Source organism: Cariama cristata, unplaced genomic scaffold (genome assembly GCF_000690535.1).
Source record: "Cariama cristata isolate BGI_N322 unplaced genomic scaffold, ASM69053v1 scaffold2299, whole genome shotgun sequence".
NCBI classification, from domain to species: domain Eukaryota; kingdom Metazoa; phylum Chordata; class Aves; order Cariamiformes; family Cariamidae; genus Cariama; species Cariama cristata.
Window position 1 is genome coordinate 34,039 of NW_009636163.1, and position 25,363 is coordinate 59,401.

General features: G+C 36.7%; 1 protein-coding gene across 1 annotated transcript in view; it reads right to left on the reverse strand.

The window, feature by feature from the left end:
- The window catches only part of SMCHD1 (structural maintenance of chromosomes flexible hinge domain containing 1), a 65,505-nt gene that overhangs the window by 13,439 nt on the left and 26,703 nt on the right, over window positions 1–25,363 (reverse strand). The window contains exons 21-35 of the mRNA XM_009707803.1: window positions 24,642–24,781; window positions 23,484–23,618; window positions 22,393–22,620; window positions 21,536–21,684; window positions 19,506–19,594; window positions 18,266–18,384; window positions 17,379–17,546; window positions 15,981–16,106; window positions 12,389–12,468; window positions 10,717–10,874; window positions 7,672–7,787; window positions 7,147–7,208; window positions 3,961–4,048; window positions 3,419–3,550; window positions 2,199–2,348 (exon numbers count right to left, since the gene is read on the reverse strand). Coding sequence (XP_009706105.1) covers window positions 2,199–2,348; window positions 3,419–3,550; window positions 3,961–4,048; window positions 7,147–7,208; window positions 7,672–7,787; window positions 10,717–10,874; window positions 12,389–12,468; window positions 15,981–16,106; window positions 17,379–17,546; window positions 18,266–18,384; window positions 19,506–19,594; window positions 21,536–21,684; window positions 22,393–22,620; window positions 23,484–23,618; window positions 24,642–24,781 — 1,940 coding nt within the window. The remainder of the gene's footprint in view (window positions 1–2,198; window positions 2,349–3,418; window positions 3,551–3,960; window positions 4,049–7,146; window positions 7,209–7,671; window positions 7,788–10,716; window positions 10,875–12,388; window positions 12,469–15,980; window positions 16,107–17,378; window positions 17,547–18,265; window positions 18,385–19,505; window positions 19,595–21,535; window positions 21,685–22,392; window positions 22,621–23,483; window positions 23,619–24,641; window positions 24,782–25,363) is intronic.

Here is a 25,363-nt window from a genome sequence, read left to right on the forward strand (position 1 = left end):
CCTGAAATGGAATTACTCCCGATGGAAGAATAGGGAACACAAGTTACTGTCAAAAGCAGTAGGATCTCATCAGACCACAGGAATGAGAAAGCAGAAGAACGCACTCCCCTCCCTGCCCCCCAACAAACCAGGAATATATCAGTAGAAGGAAAAAGCATCTGCTTACAAAAAAAAATCCAAAACAAGCCAAACAAACCCCCCCCCAAACATCCCCTTACCCCCATTACATAGGTTATTAGCTTAGTCACTGAAGCAAGACTGGAGTATTTAGGTCACAATAGCTCAACAGCAAGTTACTAGCACACGGAGATAAAAACCCCTGTTATTTCTGAATCAGTGAGGAATCTGAGAAATTATCCAGTAATTTTATCTGAACTGTCAGAGTCCACTCTATGGGGTTATTATTCCCCTCAACAGCACAAAGATTTAAACATCTGTTGAAATTTCTACCACAGGTGTAAATGCAAGATTTGCAAAGAAAAGTGCTATTCCATTAGACCAGTGGTTATAGCTGACCTCTTACCTATACTTTTGCATTTTTCCCATGCCACCTGCCTGGGAAAAATGTGATCACAAACCAATTAATTTATTACTCCTGAAACATGGTTGGGGAACAAGAGAAACTCAGAGTGCACCATAAATCAATTAGTACATTAATTTTACGCAGTAACTCTATTCAGTCCATACATTTTATTTCTCTAGCTTGTTTTTCATACATATTTTGTCACTTTTCCTTAGGGACCAGAGTAGACCAGAGTTTGACAGATTGTTCAATGAAAAATGTTTGCCCATATTAACTGGATGTTTCTGTCCATGACTGTTATCGACAGAAAAGTATTTATGCTGTGTCATTAAGTTTCATCTATGTAGTTCCATAAAAGCTGCTGACATACTGAATAAAATACATTATGAAGAAGTTTGCAAGTGGAATCTGTAGATTTTAGTGATTCTACTGGGGTTTTATTGTGGTGATTTCCAAGATGTATTGGGAGATTTCGTATTTGTTGCCAAGGCAGTGTCTGCCTCCACCTGGCACACACTGATGCTGGTCTGCTGGGAAGCTGCTTCCAAGGAACGAGACAGAAAACGTGGCTGAGAAAATTTCTTTAAAAAGTTTGGTCCTCCTTCAGTACACTTTCTAACTGTTTGAAGATTTCCATAGACTTCAGGCTAGAAAAACATGTGACCCAGAGGAAACAAATGAAGTAGGGGTATACTTTTGCTCTGCAATTCTTACATGATACTTCAGTAACTTAAAAAAAAATAAAATTTCTATGTAATACCTATTTCACCACGTGAATAGTCCTATTGACTGAAGTCCTCTGTAGGCTTTCAAGAACAATATTGTGACCATTCCGCTCAGAACAAATGTGCAGCTTTACACTCAGCTGGGTTTTTTGGTGCGTTTTGAACAGTTTCTGGTTTTGTGCATGTGCACATTTTAACTTGTGTCTTTTGTACTATCCTTTGTAACAACTGTTACAAATGGAACTCATGGGTTTAAAAACTCAAGCTGTATTTGTTGAAGTAAAAGTGACTGCAATGACGTGACTACAATCTGCAGTACTTTCAGAGGTATGCATGATGCTACAGCCAGAGATTCATACTGAAAGAAGGCAAGCATTTTTAACAGTTAAGGGCACTAATGACTGAAATAAAGCATAGAGAAGTGGTAGTTTTATCTTTACTTCTTCAAATAAGGATAGGATGCCTTTTTGCAAAGTATATATAAGCCCAGTTAGCTTGACAAAATGTAAAGAGAACCCGGTAAAATTTAATTACATATATATGAAGAGGTCAGACTAAATAGTAGTATAAATAAAACTGTAAAATACCACTAAGATTAATGGTTTAACTACAAATTGGTGAAGTGTTATTTACATGTGAAATTCAAATGAGGAAAAGACTTATTCTGAATCCCCCTGTATGTCCCAGTCCCTAAATGAATGTACTTGTAAACCTCCCTTGCTTGGCAAGGATAAACGGTTTAAAGAATGTCCTTCCTTCAGGTTTTCTGAAAATCAGCAACCAAACAGAGAAGAAATAATTTACCTACTTATAGATAAGGGAAGGCTACAATATATGCTAACCCTCCATGAAACACAACGAGGTGTAAGATTAAGTTTGAAACTAGGAAAATAGGCCTCATTTTAGATCCACTGCTCATGGAACTAACTGTGGATTTCAGTCACACTTACAATTTCAGCTGACCCTCTGTTAAATGGAAACTCAATTGTACTGACTTTCCCCTGAAACTGTGGGATCTCTGTATCATCTTCATTGGGGCTCTTAATTTTTGCTATTATTCTGCCAACTAGATCAATTCCAGTGTGGTTGTTGTATTCATCCTGTAAGTAAAAAAGACAAAAAAGTCATTTTGGAACATGAACTCAAATAAGTGATCCATTTATATACTGCACTGGGTTTACATGGCAAGCTGCTGGCAGTGGGGAGGCTGCAGGGCGGCCTCTGTGAGGAGAGGCTGGGGCTGCCCCGTGCTCCAACTGACCCACCGTGGGGCATGGCCCAGCCCCTCAGCCAGGGTGGTGGTGCCTCTCGGAAAATATATTTAAGAAAGGGCAAAAATGCACAGGCAGAGGAGAATGAGGGGGTAGGGGAAGAGAAACAGCAGAGGGAACACCAAGGTGAGAGAAGAGGGAGCCAGGGAGGCTTCAGGAGCCAGAGCAGAGATTCCCCTGCAGCCCATGGGGACACCATGGTGGAACAGGTATTTCCCTGCAGCCCCTGAAGGCAAATCTCCCCACGGCAGCCTGGGGAGGACACCGTGCTACTGCAGGTGGGTGTTTTCAGAAGGAATGCAAGCCTGGGGAGAGGGCTCATGCTGGAGCAGTCCATGGACTGCAGCCCATGGAGGGATGCACACTAGGGCAGGGGAACTGTGAGGAGGAAGGAGCAGCAGAGAAGAGCTGTTATGGACTGACCGTGACTCCCATTCCCAATCCCCCTGTGCTGCTCAGGGAAGGGTAGAGGAGTCTGGAGCAAAGCTAAGCCTGGGAAAAGGTGGGGCAGGAGGTGTTGCTTTAATTTTTTTGTCTTTGTTTCTCACTACTCAAATCTATTTTAATTGGCAATAAATTACATCAGTTTTCCACAAGTCTAGTCTGTTTTGCCCATGGCAGTAACCAGTAAGTGATCTCCCTGTGAATGTTCGGAGTTCAGGAAATCTTATTTTTTTGTAATACAAGATTTCTAAAAGAAACTGTCTCCTGCAAGAAAAATCACGGAGAGAAACATCTGCTGTACGTATAATTGTTTTCACACTAGAACTTATTCTTAAAACCTTTTTTGTGACGTTAATCTGTAAAGAGATACAGCAATGCCTTACAGCAAAATTCAACATATTTTTAGCAGTCTTATATATTTCCCTAATTATGATTTTGTATTAAAGTATAGTTACCATTATGTGGAGATATAAATCCTTGACCAGTGTACGGCTAGTAAGAGTTCGAACATTGGAAACTGCTGGAGTAGCTGGTAAAGAATCAGGTAACAAGCGTACAGGGTCATTAGGTACAACTTCAACTATAATCTAGCAGAAAAAGGAGGAAGAATAAAATAAAACAAAATAAAATAAAGACTGACATAATTCATTGCAATTCACCTGCACACATGGGTTGCTCAAAAAAATACTGAAGCAAATCCATGTGAAATTTACTCACAATCTCAAAATAAATTAGCATGACCATAAAACAGTTCTACTAGGTTGCAAATTATGCAGCTCTGTTATTCCACTAAATTTCTGCTTAGTTATAGAAGCTAATGAAAACATATTTTGATAACTGACAGTTTGAAATCAGTAACTATCAAAAAAAAATATTTTTTGCAAAGCTTGCAAGTGAAAGTGTTTGCATTCTCAATCTACAAAGTAGCATAATATTTCTCCCAGATGATTCTGTATTACATGTTCTTGGCTACATAGAATTAATTATAGATTCAAACCTGGTCACTGTTGAGCATATTTGTCTTATCCATTGCAAAGGTAAACTGAATACTGTAAATGCCCACTCTCTCTGGAACCACTTTATCCCTAAATAAATCAAAAAACAAAAACCAAGCAAAAGACACTCAATATTGAAATGACAAGTATATTAGTATGCAAGCAATTCAAATTCTGAGTATTCTTCCAAACTAGTTAGAAAGTCCTGATAAGGCATGACGTATTTTAGTAGTCCTCCATAATACTCCTCCTTCAGCAAGAACACCATTAAAGTTTCTCAAGAACTAGAATAAGGCTTTTGGAAGCTTGGATGAGGAAAGTCTCTTCCAAGAGTTTGTCTCCGCTAGCTGACAGGAAGTTTGTTGTGGCCCTGTTATTCAGAAATTTGCATGTCTACCTCATTTCACCTCCCATTCAATGAACTTTCATAAAGCTACTGAAACACAGTATAGAGATATTTAGATCTGCAACAACTACAAATTCTCTCCAAATTTAATAATCTAGCTTGAATTTACATGAAATCTGAGTAGCTAATTCCTCCTCTTACTCAGAGGTGTACAAAGCTGGGTAATTTGGACCAGCTGCCAAAGTTGAGTATAGTGACAGAGAAAACCGTTTGCATTCTACCTTACGGCATTCCAGAGTGCAGACGGCTGGCAAAGAACCCCTAACATCAAAATACAAAGGGAAGACAGATGCCTGCAGTTCTGCTGCTATAAACAGAACTTCACCTAGCAAGGCAGGCCACAGAGCATCCAGAAGACTGCTGCAGTGTTTAACAAGGGATAGCGGTGACTTATGAATGCTTAGAAACTTTTGAGGAGATGCAAACAGTCTCTAACCAAGATTCAGACACTTCTCTGAGAAGATGACTTGTGGCACTCCTGAATTGGTTAATGAGATTTTCAACAGTCAACATTTGATCTGTTTTGTCAACAACATTAAGCAATTTTTTTCCCTCTTATTTTGTTTGGGAAGGCGTAAGATGCAAGATTCTCTGGAATGCTTAACTTGTAAAAAACAAAATCGCAAAGCTTTACCTGTTTCTAGAATGGGCCATGACTTTTCCTTTTTGTATTTCATATAGAGAAAGAACCATTCTACCACCTTCTCTCCATTTTGTCTAGGTTAAGATTGAAAGTAGCATCCGCCTTGTCAGGACGCATTAAAAAACTGCATTGTAAATAATCTGCTAAGGATCTCGTAGTTGAATGCCACCTAAACTGATATATGCTTCAGAAAAAGAAGAAATTGCATAATTGTTATGAAAGCTGTAAGACTGAGTAATAGCATCCATGTTACTGATTGGCATTAAATAGATGAAAACCATCTGTGACTGTGCCAAGGACTGGAAAACTTGAGAGAAACCAGGTGGTAGACAGTGATGCCGCAGACACTGGTAGCAATGAGTAATACGTACTTTCCTACAAGGACTGCTAATGGGTAGTCTCTACTGTCTGTTCTTTCAAATTTTTCAGTAAGGTTGGGAGTTTTAATTCTGGACATTCGTGGACAACTAGTAAGTTACAGGTACCAATGTCAAGATTTTCATAATTCCATACTCAGCTCTATATAGGTTATTTATATCACACTGACCACCATAGTACTTTTCACAGGATAATATTTATTAGCATGACTACACATTGGCACATTCATTCTCGTTTCCTTTTTTCTGGAGGTACAAATACATGATGCAGGCTGCCTTGTTTTGATAAAGTTCGAGGGAGTTCTTAGTTATATGTATAGTTAAAACATAAGAAATTCTCAAATGCACCTCATACTTAGTGTAAGTCTGCAGCTGTCCTTGGTTTCTGGAGAAGTTCATTCCGTAACTTTGGACTAGCCACAAAGAAAGCTCTGCTCTGTTAAAAGCAAAACTGCACCCTTATTTGGGAGTCTCCTTGTGCTTTGGCTGCCATACTCAGCCTTAGAAGGCTTTGGAACCTCGTGTGCCTTCAAGGTAAAGAAAGATCTTGGTAATGATACAAAAAGCCATACTTAAATAGCTTTTTGAATTAGTTGGCATCTCTTAAATGGAAAAGCCTTCATATACAGATACATTCCGTTGCTGTACACCATCTGAGAAGCTGAGAAGACTGAATAAACAAAGGTGCTATCAACTGCCTGCCCAGATAGGATAGTTTCTTGGCTGGATATCACAGAAGGAATTTCAGATGGAGGTACATCTGCATTGCATATCACACTGGGTCAGAACTCTGGATTTGAGCCTCAGCTCCCCAGGGGAAAAAAAGCGTTGAAGACTTAATGCTACATCAAGGTTCTGAAAACACATAGATTCCCGAGAATTACAAACCAGATGCCTCACTTCCTGAACTCTATTATGCACCTTGAATGGGAGGAGAGCCACAGCTGATAGGCAAGTTAGGAAACTTCCTATCACCTCTTGAACTGCTGCTACTCAGATGCTCCTGGAATCCTGACATAGCTGAGCTGCAGCAGCTCTGTTCCTCTGAAGCAGGAACCAGGATCAGCTGTGCAACAGCAGTATCTGCTGCATTAAGGTGATCCTAAAGTCTGCTTTCTAAAAGCTGAAGGAAAGTCTGTTGCTAGGAGGCAAGAGCTTGAATCAACAGCCAGTACCACAACTATTTAACTGATCCCATAGCATGCCTGTCAGGAAAAGATGTAGAGAAAATGTGGCAGTCAAGCACCAGCTTATGATGAGCTGCCTGTCATTTAAGACACCATCTCTGAATTAGTAGCCCAAGGAAAGACCACTAAACTGACAGGGCTAAGCTTATGGTTCAGGATTAAAACACAGCTACAGAAGGCATTAAATCAGAGTTAAGTCCACTTTGTCCAGCCTGCAATTCTACAGCAATTGAACATAACATTGAAAAGAATTAAGGAATGTTACCACACAAGGGACAAGCAGATGATGTAGTCTTTTCATTGCTAGCGTTTCTCATCGTGTATTCTAATATATTATCTTAGATTCTTTTTCTTCTCTACAGTCAAATTAAACAAATCTCAAATGTACCTAGGGAAGAATTCAATCCTTATGTTCATTGCATCTTGCTAGTATATTTTACCATTTCGCAACACTGTATCATACTAACTCTGTAACAGATTGTTATTATCAAAACCGAAAACTCTTGTTTCTATTTCAAACCTTGTATTTTGTACAGCAAGTTGCATCAGTAATTATAAAATAAATGCTGCTATACCTGAAGTAGAAGAAGCCATCTTCCTTGTCATCCTTCACTTTACTACAGCTAAATGTTGTAACCTGAAAGGAAAGATGCAAAAAATTTAATGCAATACACTGAAAGTTAAAGTACCTTACTTGTAATACGCTGTCAAGTCTTAATGATTTGCAGTACTGATAGCATACAGCAATTCACTGAGATCACCCGTAATTTAGATGCTAGTTTCATATTCTTAATTCTCAGAGTCTTGTGTTTGCAAAATTCAGGGTGGCAACTTTTGATAGTCTCCCTGCTATTAGCTTCTGCACAGGGGTAGCATTTTGGTCCTTACTATAGTCTTGACATTTGAACAGCATGACAACTTGTAACAGGACAGATATTGATAAACAAATATGATTTTGTATTTGATATGTAACACTTGTTATTTAAAATTTAGAACAGGATATTGATCTAAGTTAAACAAAGGAAAGTTTCTACTACAAATACGTTTGTCCTATCCTGACATTTTGATACCCATTTTGGAAACACATTTTGATAACTTACATCAGTTGGAACCCTAGTTCCGGTGCTCTGTGCTTCCCACATTTTCATAGAAATCCGTGCTGGATTAATATTTTTAATAATGTTATCATCTTCAGAAAGAACACTAACCATAAAATCTGTAGAACGAAAGACAACATTTTTTCAGGATTATTTTTATTCAGAATTAAGATGATTAAACTCCATGAATTTCTGTGTCTCCCTCATAACTAGAGGAAAAACACACAAAATCTACATTCCAAACAGAACCCAAACAACAAAAAATTTAAAACCAGATATGGGAAACCTTTTCTACTTAGCTCTGTAACTAGACCAGGTAACAATCCTTAGGAAAAAAAAACCCACCTACTTTATCCAATGACTGCTTTAAAAAAACCCCTCAAATTTCAAGTCTGCTCTTCCCAGATTATCATTCTTATCAAAATAGCAAGCCAGGCTTCTTGTTCTCAGCAAAGAACAATCATGAGCTACTTAAGTAGCTGATTCCTTCCTTCAAGGTCAGGAAATCCAGATCTCCCCCTTCCTTCACAAGTGCTTTAGCCATTGACCTACTGGATAGAAAGGCGCAGTAGTTGTGAAGAGACTGTACCAACACTACTACCATTTTCCCCATCTATGAGTCATACTGTAATAAAAAGAAGGACTCAGGCTATGAATCTGAGTTTGGCTACTTCTTACGGACTAATATCACACACTTAAATCCGTTAGGATATAGGGACTTGTTTCACCCCTCCATTTGCTGTTGACTGGTTCTGCAGTCAAAATATTTGTTACTTTATATCCCAATCTGAAAAATGTAGCTTTTCCTATATATTCCATAGAAACTTTAGTGGTCTGAAGGAAATGGAATCCAAACCAGAATAAAGCTACCTTTCTTCTAGTTGAAAATGTGAACTTAGCACTTTGACACTAAGGTTACAGGTGGATTTCATGCATGTAATTGAAGCTGCACTGCTCAAGTAGAACTGAATTTTGCACTTTAAGGAAGGACTGCTTTGACATGTATGAGAAATTCAGGCATGACTTCCTCCAAGATTAAAGTGCCTGTGCTGAGGTGTACCTGAGTTCACCTGTAAATCCAATAATTAGGATGTTAATTAAATATGAGGATGTTAATAAGGAACTTGATATTGAATTTCATATAAAAATTTAATGTCATATATACCATATTATCTCCTGAAGAAGCTGTTTAGATTTGTCACCTTAATCTATTCCTTTCAAATAAAGGCCAAATTAAATAGGATTAGTATATCAGAGTTAGTAACTTAGCAATTTCATGCATAAATTAATTTATAATTCTTAAGCGAATACCATTCAGTATAGGAAATTTATTAGTATTTACTTCATCAAATAGGTCTAAAAGTCATCTACTGAAGATTCAAATGAGGTTTTCTTAATTTTTTTTTTTTTAAAACCAAGGATGGGATCAAATGGGGAAAAAAAATTAGTTTGGAAACTACCTTACTCTCCTTCACAGGTATGACTGACAAAATACAGCAGGCTTCCCAAGTCTCAATGTTTTTTGTTTTTTTAATTTCACTAAATTGTTACTGAAGTCTTTTTTTGCCTTCCTTAATATGGTATTATATTTAAAGTGACAGAATCTACTTGCTTTCTATTTAACTTATTTAGACAGGACTTCAGCTTTCTGAAGATCTTTGTATCATGGTTTCATAGTGCAAACAGTGTCACTGCAAATTAAGCAGGGAAATTTTCTGGAAGAAGGGCTAGCAAATTTGTATACTTCACTGGCAAATCCAAGAACTGTATCTCCCATGGTTATCATAAAGACTTTAATTAACGCTATGGTCAGCTCTGAGGCCCCCAACACAAGAAGACATGGAGCAGCTGGAGTGAGTCCAGAGGAGGCCACAAAGATGGCCCGAGGGCTGGAGCACCTCTGCTGTGAGGACAGACTGAGAGTTGGGGTGGTTCAGCCTGGAGAAGAGAAGGCTCCGGGCAGACCTTAGAGCAGCCTTCCCGTACCTAAAGGGGCCGACAAGAAAGCTGGGGAGGGACTTTTTACAAGGGCAGGGAGTGATAGGAGAAGGGGCAATGGCTTTAAACTGAAAGAGGAAAGATTTAGATGAGATATCAGGAAGAAATTCTTCCCAGTGAGGGTGGTGAGGCAGTGGCAGAGGTTGCCCAGAGAAGTTGTGGATGCCTCATCCCTGGAAGTGTTCAAGACCAGGCTGGATGGGGCTGTGAGTGACCTGGTCTGGTGGAAGGTGTCCCTGCCCATGGCAGGGGGGTTGGAACTAGATCAGCTTTAAGGTCCATTCCAACACAAACCATTCTGTGATTCTATGACTCCTCTATGATTTCCTGAATTAATGGAATTAGTCAGTATACATCTCTCATTCATGCCAAAGTTGCTTTATAAGAAAAATTCTGTTTTGCTCTTAGCAAAAGATGTTTCCTCATGGTCATAACTTGCTCTTCCTTATCTGTTTTCCTTATTGCGAATACTACTGGGATATAAAACATGAGATACGCTTTTTTTCTTTTATGACTCACAGCAGACTTAGTTAGAAAGCAAAGATCATCCTTTTGCAAGAGAATACAGCAAGAGAGAAGAATATTTTGTACTGTCCCCAGCACACTTCTGACCACTTTTTGTTTGCTCTTGACCTACAGTTGGCCTATAATTTCATAGTTACCTTCTTTGTTTCTATTCCACAGAAAATGAGACAAGGGAAAATGTGCATGAACTAGCTCTGATCATCTTTCGGGAAGATCAAAAACTGAAATTCAGTGTTTCACTAAGGACAGAGAAGAGATTCTGTAGTTTTACTACTTATAGACAGATAAAGCCAGTAATTTGGAACAAATAAGTAAGAGGTCTTTTGAAATGCTTTCCGAAGATGATGTACATATCTCTTCTCTCCAAGTGTTAGAGAGGCATGTCAGATATGGCTGTTACAAAGAACGGAGACAAAACAGACAAAACAAAAAAGAAAATACACCGGGAGAATCATCAAAATAGTTTTTCATAGGCTTACAAAGCTCTTGAGTGATTGGTTTCCAACAAAGAATCTTTATACTTACCAGGAAAGGTACTTCCTGCTGGAAAAGAAGCATTTTTGTCATATTTAACATTCAAGCAGACAGGTTTCTCAGGATCAGGCAGGACATTTAATGTGATTACAGGACAATTTAATGCAGTCTTGTTGTATGAGGCTTTAAGTTGTAAAGTATGCTCTCCTCTGAAATATACAGAAATCACAAAAACTGTTACAAAATATGTCTTCTGAAAAGACAGTTTTCAACAGACTGCAAGTCTGAATCATGTATGTGAAAAAAAGTATCTAAAAGTTATCAGTAGTAAATGAACGAAACAATGGAAGTGTTAATGCAAAGTTAGACAAGTAAAATCCTAAGTCTAAGATATTCTTAAGATCTTAGTTTATTATAATTAATTTTGCTTTAATATTTCATTAGTTTGATCATGTTTCATTGCCTGTCTGTAAGACACTAGCAACTACAGCTTTAAGTTGCGGAAGACAGTAAGGTGGAAAGCAAGCACAGCTAATTAAAAGGCTCTCTGAGGAGCGGTCTGCTTTGACAGTTTCCAAAGAGGGAATCTGTGTACAACTCACATCTAGCAAAGTGCATTGCAAGTACAGAATGACTTCATTGCTATAGAATTACTCATTTACAGTATTAAAAACTTGAAATTTAAGTTTTTAAACAGAACTGGGAATACAGTATTTTCCTGCATAGAGTTTGTACTCCCCAGCCAGTTTTGATTATGCTATAAATAGTATGATGTTATCACCAAGCCCACCTGTTTCTAGTCTCCAGTAATATATTGATAACTAATATTCATCATCCTTCTACCAAGATGCAGGCATTATAAAAACACTGAGCACCATCAATAGCATTTAAAATTCTTCCAAATACAAAATAATATTATGGGTCAAATCCTGCAGATATGAATGCAAATATATTAACTGCCACAAAATACTTCAGAAGTTTAAGAACAAGCACTTATTAGGTAGCTTAAAATCTAGCAAAGCCAACCTAGTCTTGCAAGAAAAGCTGAGGGATACAGGGAGTGGGTAGGAAAACTGTGAACATGAGGAAGATATAGAAATAACGAATTTGAAAAGTCAGATGGGACATGCGAGTGTAAGGGGAGCCAGGGTGACTGACATGAAGAAGCAGGAGCCACAGGACACGCATCTGCAGGAAACGAGAATTCATTACTTCCATTGCACATAAGTAAATATATATACATATATTTTTAAAATTCTTTCGGACACTTTACCTCATCCTTTAAAACAATGGCCAGCACCCAGAGGAAGTGGGGTTTCAACGCTCCTAAAATGTGTTCCTACTCTGAAAGCATAGTGTCTGGATCTGGTCACCCAAAAGCTGTACATTTCAAATATTTTAAGTGGTTTACAACACCATCTGCACTAGGTACAGGTTGAAAACTATAAGCTGTGTTTTACCATGACCAGAAAAAACAGGATTCAGAAAATTGAGCAGCGGCTTCACAGAAGAGCAAAAGAAGCAGCTATTGAATTTTATTTAGTTAAGCACTTGATTTCTTAAAGGTCGCTATCTGGTCTTCCACTGGCATATAAACAATAAATGTTTGACCTTAGCTGTAGATTACTTCTTGGTAGGTACTTTATGAAATGCGCAGGTTAAATATATCTAGCAAGCGACATTTCAGAATTAAATTTTTTCCCATATAGTTTTCACTACTTACCTAGGTGCATGAATACTAGTAACTCCCAGGTTAGCCCTACCATTTTCATCTGTTTTATGTTGCTGGTTTGAAGGAACAATCTGTCAAAAAAAATATTTTTTATTCTTTCAATGACACAGAAGTAGTATGAAGTCTTAGAATAAAACGTATATCTCATTTGCCTGCATACTGTCTTTTCATTCGAGCAATAGCTTCTTTGTATTTTTGCACTCTAAATTAGAAAAACGCTGTAATGAATACAGTATTAAGAGGTTTCAGAATTCTCTCTGCCAGTTTTTGAAGACAATCACTTTGTCTGAACTATGACTTTTTTGTTCATTAATATGTTCAAATATTTTATTAATGTTCTTTCTTCAATTGCTACTGATGCTATCATGCCATGTAGAGCACATGTTAATCTAAGTATATTTTCAGATTCTAAAACCTTCTGCAAAATATTTATTCCATTTTACAGTGTTTCTCCAGTCGGCACAGAGATTCATGGGTAGCAGAAGCTGAAGAATGATACAACTGGAGTAAAAACAACTAGAACTTCTGTCTGTCTCTTCCCCTTCCCCCATTCTAGTCCCACTGCCAAAAATGTAAGACTGCTAGAAAACCTAGAGAAAAGTGTTATGACAAGTGATAAAGTACAGCACCTTATTTATCAAAACTTAATGACAAACAAGAACTAATCTCTGTACCATAAGAAATGGCATTTAATCATATACTAATAATTTCTTGTCAGTGTGGTTTTAGGATAATAACACAAATGCCTTATAGATCTCCTATTTACCTAGCACATTAACTAGGTTTGACTAAGTCCTTCAAAGTCAATGGAAAATCTACTATTGACTTAAAGGAATTCTTGCTGAATCCCATTGTTAGAAAATAACTCCCCTTTAATTAACTGGTGTTCTTCAAGGTGTGTTTTCTATGTGCACCCTGTCTTTGCTGTACTTGTTTCCCTGGCACTGGAAGTGAAATCATGATTGGCAGTACCATTACGTCATACTTGCCTTTACACATTAAATGGCAGAGAAGCTATTACTTCACTTTCCTCATCAACCACAACTTTTTGAAACTATGGACTCCAGTGGAGCAGACAGAGAATGCCTATTCTCTCATAGAAACAGGTGTGAACCTTAAAGAACACTAATGTACTCTTAAAGTAAGCAGAAGCTGTTTCTTCTGCAAATTTGTGTGCGGGCCGCCTTAGCCTTACCTAAGAAATAGCTTGTCAATGCATCAAAAGAACCTCAGACAGTAGCTTTAAAGTTTGGAAGCAAAGGAAGCCATGGATACATTCTGAGTTCTTCTGTAATGAATTCCTCTCTAATGAGGGAAATCAAGTTTTTCATTGATGATATAATACAACAATGTGGTGCAAACGTTTGGCATTATCTGACTAGTGTTTGGAACTAAACTGCATTCCCTTTGCTATTTCAGAACACATTTCAGGAGACTAAGTGTCTAGTGTACATTTACACAAAACCAACATTTTTGGAATACTTAAAGTGGACAGTCTTCTTCCAAAATTACTTACTTTCCCAAATCTCATGTTAGTAAGTTAAAAGAATGAAACTACTTTAGGAAAAAAAAATAATTGTGGAAGTCGATTCATAATGGATGAGCTATAGGAGCATGAATTTATCCTACCGCGTCACTAGAGAAAAGCAATGGTGAAAAATGTGTGCTTAATGGTTCAAATGGAAGGCAGCATTGTAAAGATATACTAAGAAAATTGCCAGACATTTCATAAACTCTTCTGAAGAGTATATTCAACTCTGCAAAGTAAGTCCACATTTGAAATTACTGCACATCACAGAATGGAAAGTTTTAATTTTTACAGGAACCAGTGCTTTGTACATTTCCACTACTTAGCTGCACATAAGAGTTCAGAGTATTTGTGTTCAGCCATACGCATTTAGTTTTGGACCTGCAAGACAGAGAACGGAGTACAGGAAATGCATGCTGCAACTGCAGAATATCAGGCTTAGGTGACTTAGAGGACGGGATGTGATATACAGATAAGCTGTCTCTCTGAGAATTTCAGTTCCCAGAAACTTCTCATTTCCTTTGGGAGAGTGCATACAACCTATTTGAAATGCCAAGGCAAGATAGCTCTCTAAAGAGGTTCTCCAAGATACTCCTGAATACAGATCCAGTATCTGTTCAGCAAATACGCAGTTGGTTGCTCTGCTAATGTATGAAAGTAACTCTTAGAAACAATACCAGTGATAAGCTGGGAGAGCACACTGTAATAAACACATTATAACAATGATCCACCTTGGCTTTCAGAATGCTTTCTCCTGGACACATCCCACTTGGATAAAGAGCATGCAGACTTTCTAAGACATACCGCTGGTCCTCCCTGGAGGAAGGCATAATATTTGAAAAGACACAGCATGCCACCACAGCATCCCTTTGATCAGGCAGCACAACCACACAGTGCTACTATCAAGGCTGTATGTTCTCTCAAGAACAACATAACTAGAAGCCCCCTGGAGCTGCAGCTGCCATCATAAAGGCAGCAGTTGGGCAAACACAAACAAATCCCAAACTATGAGGCAGGCTTCTATGGCAAGAGATTCAAAAGAGCCGGAGGAAAAACATTCAAGATATAAAGAAATTTCCTTTTAGAAAAAAAATCCAATAAAAGTAAGTAATAATGGCATAGTTAAATTGGGGGAAAGGTGAGGCTGTGGCACAGTTCTTGAGGGGTGAGTAAAAGAAAGTTCTTGGCTGCTGCATGTTCCGAGAGAACTGAGGGACACAAATGCATGGCAAGTAGGAACAAAAAGGGAACAAGACCAGCCCTGCACGAAAAAATGCCATGTCCAGAGGTGGGTGAATATATGCTGTATCGATAATGTACACATTCAATGTAACAGTTTCTGCATTGACTAGTAGGAATGTTTGACAGTTTTACTTTTCTTTTTTCCAATAATAAGAACAAAACTTTTAATGAATGGAGTATTCTGTCAAACTCCTTTCTTCATACAGACAAATGTGCAGACCATCTGACACTCATACCTCAAACATGGAAAGGATAGTAACCACTTAAATTTGGGTTAGATTTGCATCCTCACTGTTTTAATTTGTTTTATACTGCCAATGCTTTTCACGGGGATAATCAAGTAGGGAGCAAACCTGCTGACTAGCTTTACATAGAGACCAGAAGTCATACATTAAGGAACCACAATCAAAGAACCACCAGATAAAAATTATTTGGTTGCCAGTTTGGACCATATCCTGATCCTCCTTCTTCAGTAAATTACCTCAGATAAAGTGGGAGGTGGGGTGGGATGGCGTACATGCAGAATTTGGAATAAGGTTCAGTAGAAGATCCAGAATGTATAACAACTACACTTGGACATTGTATTACAGGAATTTTATTACATTTGTGATTGTTATAATAAAAGGGAGCTGAGCAATCTGTCCTGGGAACTGTTTACATTACTCATTGACACTACTTTTATATGAAATTATTCTTTTGTGCCCTTACAGTATTTTAGTAATTTTCCAAAAATATCTTGAAAAAGAAGATAATGTAGACATGACAATAAAAATTTGTTTTAAACAAAGTTGACATAATAAGGCCTATGCTTACCTTTAAGTTGTTACTCTTTATAAGGCTGATTTTGACATTAGGTTCAGCACATGGATTTCCCCACTGATCACACAGCTGAACAATAAGGGGCTTCTGTAATTCTCTACCATTAATCACTGCAACAGGCTGGAAGAGATACAAATGCATAATACCATCCTGTTCTAGGTATATCAGACATTCATGGCAGGTCAGGAATCCCCACAGCAACAGTGTTCGCCTTTTCCATACTATTTGTCTCCCATAACAGCTAGACCATGACAGAACTGTAAAACTCCAGAAAGGTATTTCTAGAGTTTTCCCATTTACATTTTCTTGTCATTATAAAAAGCACTACTCAAACTGAATTGCATGTGTTACTTGTGTTGGTGTTACTGAAAGGAAGGACATGCTTCTGAAGAGGCTTATCAAACAGCTTCCTTGTTGTAGAAAGAGCAAATAGCCTAAAACTTTTATCTTCCAATATACCTTGACAGCTTTCTAGAGAATAAAAATAGTTATGATACCCCCTGAACCTTTTGTTTCACTTTTTTCTTCAGTAACTTCCTTCTCCATTTTCCCAACACACCAGTCTTTACTCCTGTTCTCTACGCAGATATAATTTTCTTTTACCTGCTTCCACTCTCCTATTTCTACTGCAACTTCCGCACTATCATTTGAATAGCCAAAGTAAACATTAAAAAAAAACAAAACAAAAACCTCCCAGCAAATAATAGATGGTACCAAAAATCTCCACCGTTTTCATTTGATATAAGTACCGTACTCCCTTCCCCACTTTCTGACTGTAAACACTTGTAAACTGAAGTAAATTTGGGACTGCTTTCCTACATCCTAAACATCAAAAGACCCCAGTAACAGATAAAGGAGAGATGAGCTGCCAGCTATTACTGTCATTAAGGACAGTGTCTTTGGCAAACAGCAGTGGAAGATGGGTGTTAGGATCCAGCCCACAGTAAAATTGCTGCACCAAAGGAAAGAAAAAGACATCATCATACATCAGGGGCAAATAGGACAAACAGTTTAAGAGATAGTGAGGAATACGGTGTTGTAAAAACACACATATGAGTTAAGATTACTTCAAAATAAATTTACTGTTAAAAAACTAATGTAGTTAGCTAATGTATGAAAAATGCTTCACATCCACAGTCCCATTTTAAAACTTGTCTATATAATTAGACAGATTGTAAAATACTTACTTAATTTTGTTTGTGTTACGTTGTCCTGTATAGAATAAAAAAATGACTCTAGAGCTGTCATATTCTGACCATTTTTTAGAAGTATCAACACTAAGAAATCAGGGTTTCCAGCTTTGCATCCTGTATCTCCAAAAGCTCTGGAAATAAAAGACCTGCTGACTAGTGATGCTGTTGTTTTTTCCCAAACCAAAATTATTCAACTTACCTTTTCTAACTCTGGCCAGTCCACAAACTGCAATTTAGCAGGGGATCCTGCAGTTAAATTTACTCTGAGAAAGTCAGAAAATTCACGCCAAGCGAAGCACAATTCTTTGCTTCCAAGTAAACAAGGTTTAAACCGAATACCTTTTACTGTCATTGTTAGAGTACTTTCCTATTTAGAAATAAAAAGAAGATTTTATCAAGAACAAATAAAGGGAAGTATAATTTAATAATTTTTTAATTATGGTATTTTAATATTTATGCCTGCCAGACACTGTCTGCCATTTTTACTGAGAGACAGTGGACTAAAAATTAAACTACGAGTTCTATTCCTTTTGTTAAACTTAAATGGACTTCTTGTGTAAGGAGTGATCAAGTTCAAACTCAAGCATTTCTCAGGAGCCTGTTTTTCAATGTGTAACAGTTATGTACAACTTAGTTATACCCAACATATTTTAAAAGGCATAGAATGCACTTTAAATTAAACTATGGCAGATGATATCATCAGTCCATTCTACAAGGTTCTTCAAAGATCATAAAATCAACTGTACCACCATAAACAAACACAGAAGACAAGACTAAAAACATGTTAGAAGGAAAGATAAAGAACAACGGACTAGAAACAAAGCAAATCTGACTCAAGCATGAAGTGAACTGGCTCCCTTATCGTATAGCCGCAGCAGCGATAATGTTTTTAATAGATGCTGCTGTATTCCTGAGAACAGGATAATATGATTTTAATGCTTTAAGTCTCTATCTTCTCATAGCTTACCAACTAGTGTTTGATTTGACTACCTCTGCAGAGTTTTGGTTCAATTCTGTGTGACAGAATTAAGACAATTACCACACAAAGGCCACAGAGAAATAAACTACATGACATCTTATAAATACCTGCCAAGTTATTTTCAAATTTGATTTATCAAGTCCAGGCCCAGAAACTCCTAGGGAATTTACACATGCAGATGTCACTGTCTGAACCTGATTTCCATACTGATCTGTAATCATTACATCTGTTAAGAAAGACGATGGTGATTAAAATAATTGTGATTACCTCAGCAGTTGCTTTAATGAAACATTATACATCATACACACAATACAGAGAAAATTTACATGAGTATCACAGAATGATGGAGTGGCTGAGGCCGGCAGGGACCTCTGGATGTCACCTGCTCCAACCCTGCTGCTCAGGTAGGGCCACCCAGAGCCGCTTGCCCAGTGCCACGTCCAGAGGGCTTTTGAGTATCTCCAAGGATGAAGACTCCACAACCTCTCGGGGCAACCTGTGCCAGCGCCTGGCCACCCGCACAGTGAAAAAGTGTTTCCTGGTGTTCAGAGGGAACCTCCTGGGTTTCAGGTTATGCACATGGTCCCTGGTCCTGGCACTGGGCACTGGCTCCATTCCCTTTGCACTCTCCCTTCAGGTGTCTGTAGACAATGGTAAGATCCCCCCATCTTTTGGGTATCAAAAGGGTATTAAAAATGTACCTATATAATCATATCACATATTTGTGATTCCCACTTTTTTTTTTTAAATAAAAATGTTACTTCTTGCTATAAAGTTAAAAAAAAAAAAATCTTAAAATTGAAAGCTGTTTTTCAACCTGTTAGTTTGTCCTATGTGCTTTGCTCACACACAAGCTTTTAATGATCCATTTTAATTTCTTACTATGTCATGTAGCAACTGCATACAGAAACCGAAGGAGAATGAGAAAACTGATCCCTAACATGCCTTCCTCTTAGGTTAAAGTTAACCATAAAATGTTTCACTTTGAAGTCCGTGCCTTTGAAAGAGTCTGAACGCTGTTATGGCCTGTAAGATTTCAGAACACACAACCTAAACAAAAAGTTACATAGAACTGGAATTCAGTGTAATGAAGTGAATGTACAAACTAAGTACAAACCAATGTACAAACTAAGACACAAATTTTATTGGAGACTAACTCCAGAATTGTAAAATGCCAATTAGAGAAGTCTGATCAACCTTCCATGAATGAAGATGTAAACTTGTTTTTTTAATAATAAAACAGTTGAAGATAATTCACTCTTGATATCTGTATACATAACAGGCTAATAAACTGCAAAGAAAAAGAAGTGTATCTCACAAGAAATTGAAGAATATGCAAATACCCACCGATTTCACTTTGTAGTTCTTCACCCAGCTGCAGTGTGTTTGGTCCTTTTAATTTGCATTTAATGTGTTTGGGTTCATCAGGAAGTGGTCTAAGTCAGCATAGGAAAATTGACTTATAATCATTCTCATGAAGGTAATCACTTATAATAGCAGGTATGATAAAGTATACAGCAGTTATCACTCATTTGCAACTAGATTTTTTTTTTTTAATTTATTTTATCCTTGCACATATTTATAAGATCAAGCCTCCTGTACACACAATTTACACAGTAGCTTTCACCTCAGTCTCATCAGGGGGAGCTTATCAGTTACTACGTATATAACAAACCACAGCAACGTTATAGGATTTTACCTTATCTGTAGTAACTTGCCTACCAGTATTTTACCACAGATCAGATCATTAGCCAGATAAAGCAGAATTCAAGCTTGGAATATTTTAAATCTTGGAAAAAACCACCCTAAACACCTCTAAGCCAAAGCAACATACAATTGTCTACATATTAAAATACATCTATTACTGTAAAACCAATTATAGTATCAACATTAATCCTGATATGTACATACAAAAGCACCACAGTCTCCCTTGCTACAAAAGTATTTGCTAACTTCTTAAGGACATGATTACAACTAACATAGCTTAAAATTTTTAGTGATGCAGCCTTTCCTTAAAAGCAAAACAAAACCAGAGCACATTACAAAAATTATGGAGTAGATGAACTACCATAAAAAAAAAAAGAGAAAAATCGGATTTCCATTTCCCCTCTTGCTATGATAAAGAAGAAGTCATCAGCCTAAACTATGTCTAACACTAGTCTCTTAAAAATACTTTCTGGGGTGCTTTTAAACAATCTCAGCCTTTCCTTCTGTTTACTTGATGAAGGTTAACAGATGTCATGTGGTTGCCCAAATATTTAAGAGTTAGCTGACATCTGTAAGTTATTTAAGCATTATCAAACACAATATTTTTTACTCCTTTTGTGTGTTCTAAGCTAAAAATTATATTGAGATCTTTAAATATCCCATTAGAATGGCCTCCAGTTAATTTTTACCACAACTACAATAGAAAAACCCCTAAACAGAAGTTCCCTGATCTGAGACTCCCTTTCAATGATAAACAAAAATGTATTAAAAATATTCAATAAATCAATCCACTGTTCCTTTCAAGAAGAGAGGTATCAATTCAGTCTGCTTTTCTGCTCTTTGTAAAACAGAAAATACCACTTAACTGAATATTTTTCTGTCTCTGACACTGCTGCATCATGGACAGCTTTTTACAAGCATTATGCTCCCAGTATTTTAAAGAATCTTACTGCTTGGTCATGTAATTTTTTTTCTGTACTGCAGATCTGTGAAATGTCTAACTGCTGCAAATTTACCCCTGGCATCAGTGTGCTGTGGACTATTTACTTAATTTTAACCTATTAAGAAGACATGAAATACACAAAAGTCATTTAGAATCAGATTCATCTTAACAAACTTTATGAAGATACAAGAAGTAAAGCTAACTGCCTAGACTCACTAAGAGTGATAAACAGGGAATTTTAAAGTTCAATTTACAGCCTGTCACTTTTGACTGAGATACCAGATGCAGGCATCCAGCATTTGGCTAGATAAACACTATCTTTAGCGTCAAAGCAATAACCTTTGTAAGGGTAACGATTAACTTCGTAGTGATATTTCTCTTTGGTAACCAGTGACCTGGCTCTTCAGTAAAACTAGTTTAATAAGCTAATGTTTACAGCAAGTTTCCAAAGATAGCAATAATCTTCTTCAGTGCATGTATACTTACAAAAGTGATTATAGGGCTGGATACAAACAGATCGTGATGGAGTCTTTAACATAGGTAATGTTCTCATCTGTAAATAATTTGCATAAAAACCCCCACCCCCACCTACATTCCCCTGTTAATTTGCCAACTGCTTTCATTATTTCAGCTTCTCCAGAAAGATTTTTTTTTTGCTCCAAAAGTACAGATCTACAATCCTCTGCCAACAACATAATTCATAAAAAAGTATTTCAAATGAACAAACCTGACTGTGAATGCACTCTCCAAAGACACATGGTCATCAAGGTAAGTAATTAGACAGTAACGTACATCTTTTACTGATGTTGGTACTTTTACATCAGGTAATAATCCCTGAATCAACAGGTCTTTGTTAATTTTAGGTGTCCAGTTAACCTAAAATTAAAATTTCTTAAATTAATCAAAAGTGAAATTATTAATGACTAGCTACATAATACACCTGTGGTCATTCTAAATATGCTGAAATAACACACAGGCAATAGAAGCTTTCAATGGAAAACCTGGGCATTTCCTAACAGTAACCAATGCTATTTCCCAAATACAGCAAATTACTCTAAAAAAAAACCCCAAATAAAACAAAATGTACATTAAGTTTCCCTTGCTTATATTAAGAAAGATCTGACTCTGAAAAACTTTACCAAAAAAAGTGTCACATATTTGGTGAAGCTCTATCTTTGTATCAGGCTCCACATACATAGACAGAGGAATAAGACAGGTAAGCAAATCTTCATGAAGGAACATGCCTATTCAAGGTTCCTAAATGATGGGAAAACCCCAGATCTGAAGAATCATAACTATGTTGGAATTATTTTACTGTGTTTAGGAAAAGCACTGGAAATCACTAACCTGCTTTTCTTAACATTACCCTGAAGTATTATTTAAGTTTTCATTAAATGTCTTTATCTCATTAAGGACACAATTTTAATAAAATGATTTTTAAAAATTTATTAAGCATAGTGAAGTTCCCATGTTTAATAATACAGTCTTGAGGAACATTATTTTGTAGTCTGATGTCTATGGATTTTAGAGACTCAGCATTGTATCTCCCCCACATTATGCTGCTGTTTACTCAAAAGTACTTGCCTTGATTTTTTCTGCCAATGCTGGAGTTATGTTTATCTCCCTTTCTCCTTCATCATACATCTGAAATATAAGGTTGCGCATGACATCACCAGCAACCCAATTAATTTCATCCTGATGCTTAATTTGAATAGCTTTTTGTCCGTTCATACTTAAGATCTGTAGTCTTGCAACATGACTGCTAGGAAGAAGTTTAATAATCTTTTCCACTGGTGGCACATCTTTACAACTCTATAGATAGAGGGGAAAAATATTATTATTAAGATATTAAATATACATATATGCATAAATATCACTCCATAATAACCTGTGGCACACTACTCTGGATTACCAGGTGTGACCAGGTGTCCAAACATGAAATCAGCTTGACTCGTCAAAAGTAAATCAAAAGGATATGCCAGAATACTGACTTTTAACAGGTACTAGAATTGATGCTCGCTATTTCGAAAACGTTTTCTGTTCCAAAAGCCTATGTTACACAATTTACAAAACACTTCTTAAGAGTAATCATTATCCTTTCATATAGGTCATCTTGCCTTACTAATATCTGTTTACACATTTTTCAAGGTAAAACACCATAGGTCTTTTTTTCTCCAGCAGTATGGCTCTCCTGACTACCAGAGAACTGGGATGTTCAACAGCATTTAAAAAAATTCAACCTTCAAGAGCTTTAAGACTGAAATGCTACAAAAAGCTGTTGATTTTTAACCTTTGAAAAAAATATATCCTTCTCCACTGAAGTTTTGGGGAACATGTTGCCATACCTATTTTGGCTCTAAATGTTTATGCAATGAAGGCAATTTGTCAGAAAGATCCAGGGAATAAAAAGGGGAAGAAAAATCCCAGAAATAATGCATATTTCTGAAACACTTCAGGGATTTCAGAAATAAAGAATAAGAGGTGAAGAAATTCTTTGTCTTTTTATGATTTCCCAGAGAGGAAAAAGGGCAGCCACCTGATTATCAGGCTTATGGTAACTAAAACAGTAACTTTGGGGGTTAAGTGATTCATAAAAGACTCCAGCACACTAGCAAGACAGTACAATAAACTGTTTTCAGTCTTTTGTTCATCCAAATATCCCAATCAATACTTACAACTATTTCAATCCTTGCTTTCAGCATCTGGTCTTTCTTGATATTTTGTACATGTATAACTGGACCAGTTAAAATGTTTGTTCCTGCATTACTGCAGTCCACAGAATACACAGGAAGGTTTGAAGCACCTAAAAACTATTTAAAATGTAAAATTAAACCTCAGGTTTCTTTTATAGAACTACCAGGATTATTCCAGAAACTATTATTTGTACAAAGTCCAAATACATATAGGATTATTTACAGATAAGTTTGATAGATTTCAGTTTTCCAGAAGCCTGCAAGATCAACACCTGCATTTTCTCACAGGTGGTAAGAGATGCGTGGGAGAAAGAAGTTATAGAAGTAAAATTTATTATCTAATTAACGCATAAACATTAGTCTCTTTTGCCATTATGGTAATAAATTCAATTAAGTTGTTAAATAAACCTCCTTTTCATTAATTTTCTAAAAATCGCATATTAAACAGAATTTAAATATAAAGTTCAACATGTCATCATGCTACTGCAGATCCAGCCTACAGAAAGAGAATGTATGCGTATAAAGCATACATGGAATGTGTAAATGGAGTATAGACTATTTTGCAGTGGGAAAAACATTTTTATTTGTTCACCCGTTCTTGCCGGACAACTGATTTCACTACAATTGGAAAAGTCACTTTCTTGAGTTAAAAAAAAAAAGGTCCAAAAAGGCAGAAGTTTTTTTACTTCTAAAAGCCACAGTAACACCTGCATTCCCCTCTGAACTTAGATCAGTGCTTATAATAATAGTCACTTATAATATTATTTTTAGGTACTAGACTTGCATTTTCATCTTTTTAAAAAAAATAAATCAAAAGTAACCTGTATGAAGCTTTTTTCCTGAATAAATTTTAGCATTATATATGGCAAATATGACCTAAAATACCTTAAAATTGTGGCTGTATATCCTCACATAATTTTCTCTTCCATTTCTAATGCCAGGTTACGCTGATTCTGAAACTTACTGAATGACTCATAATAGATGAGGCAAGAGAGTCACCGCTATGGCTACCAAACTACAGAAACTTCAAAACCACTATTAAAGATAATAGTTCTATCTATACATCAAAAAGGCTCTTTTCCCAGCCCTTTAAAAAACAAGTATCAAAATCGTTATGACATATAATGAAATGCAGTTTACCTTACAATGAACTATCAACTTCGGTTGTGCTGTTATATTTCCCGATTCATCCAGTACTTCAACCTGAAAGGGGAAAGCTGTACCATTTTCAATCTTTAGAACTTCAGAATCTGGTTTTACTTTCAACTGACGAGGAGGGCCTGTAAAAATGCACAATTGCAGAGCAGTAGTTATATTTCAGATAACTTGTGAGACACTGGATTTCAGTTTCTGTTATATCAAAAAGTGTTTAAAGCCAAGCTACCAAGATATTTGTGGTAACAAACCATTTAGACCAATTCAAGTGTATAGGTTTATGCCAAGAAGTTCTAGACACTTCCTGTCCTTCAATACAGACCACCTGCCAATCTTTTGAATGAATTCAGTAAGGAACAGATTAGGCAAACATGATGAAGTTCAGCATATACAAGGTGTAAACACATGGTATAGTGTTATTTACATACTATACGGATTCACATTCATCAAAAAGAAAAATGTAGCTTTCTCCTGACATGTTAAAACCAAAGATATTAATGTTGAGATATCTGATCAATCATGATGTGCAGCAGTTTAATTACCAAAGCCACCACAGCTACAACTTGCATGCAAAGAAAAGCAAAAGAAAATTTTGTTGGCATTAACTGGATAGTAAACTGAAGCTATTCAAGTAAGTCTACACCCTGGAACACATAATTATTTTATCATTTTTGAAAAAGAGAAGGAAGTAATAGATCACTATTAAA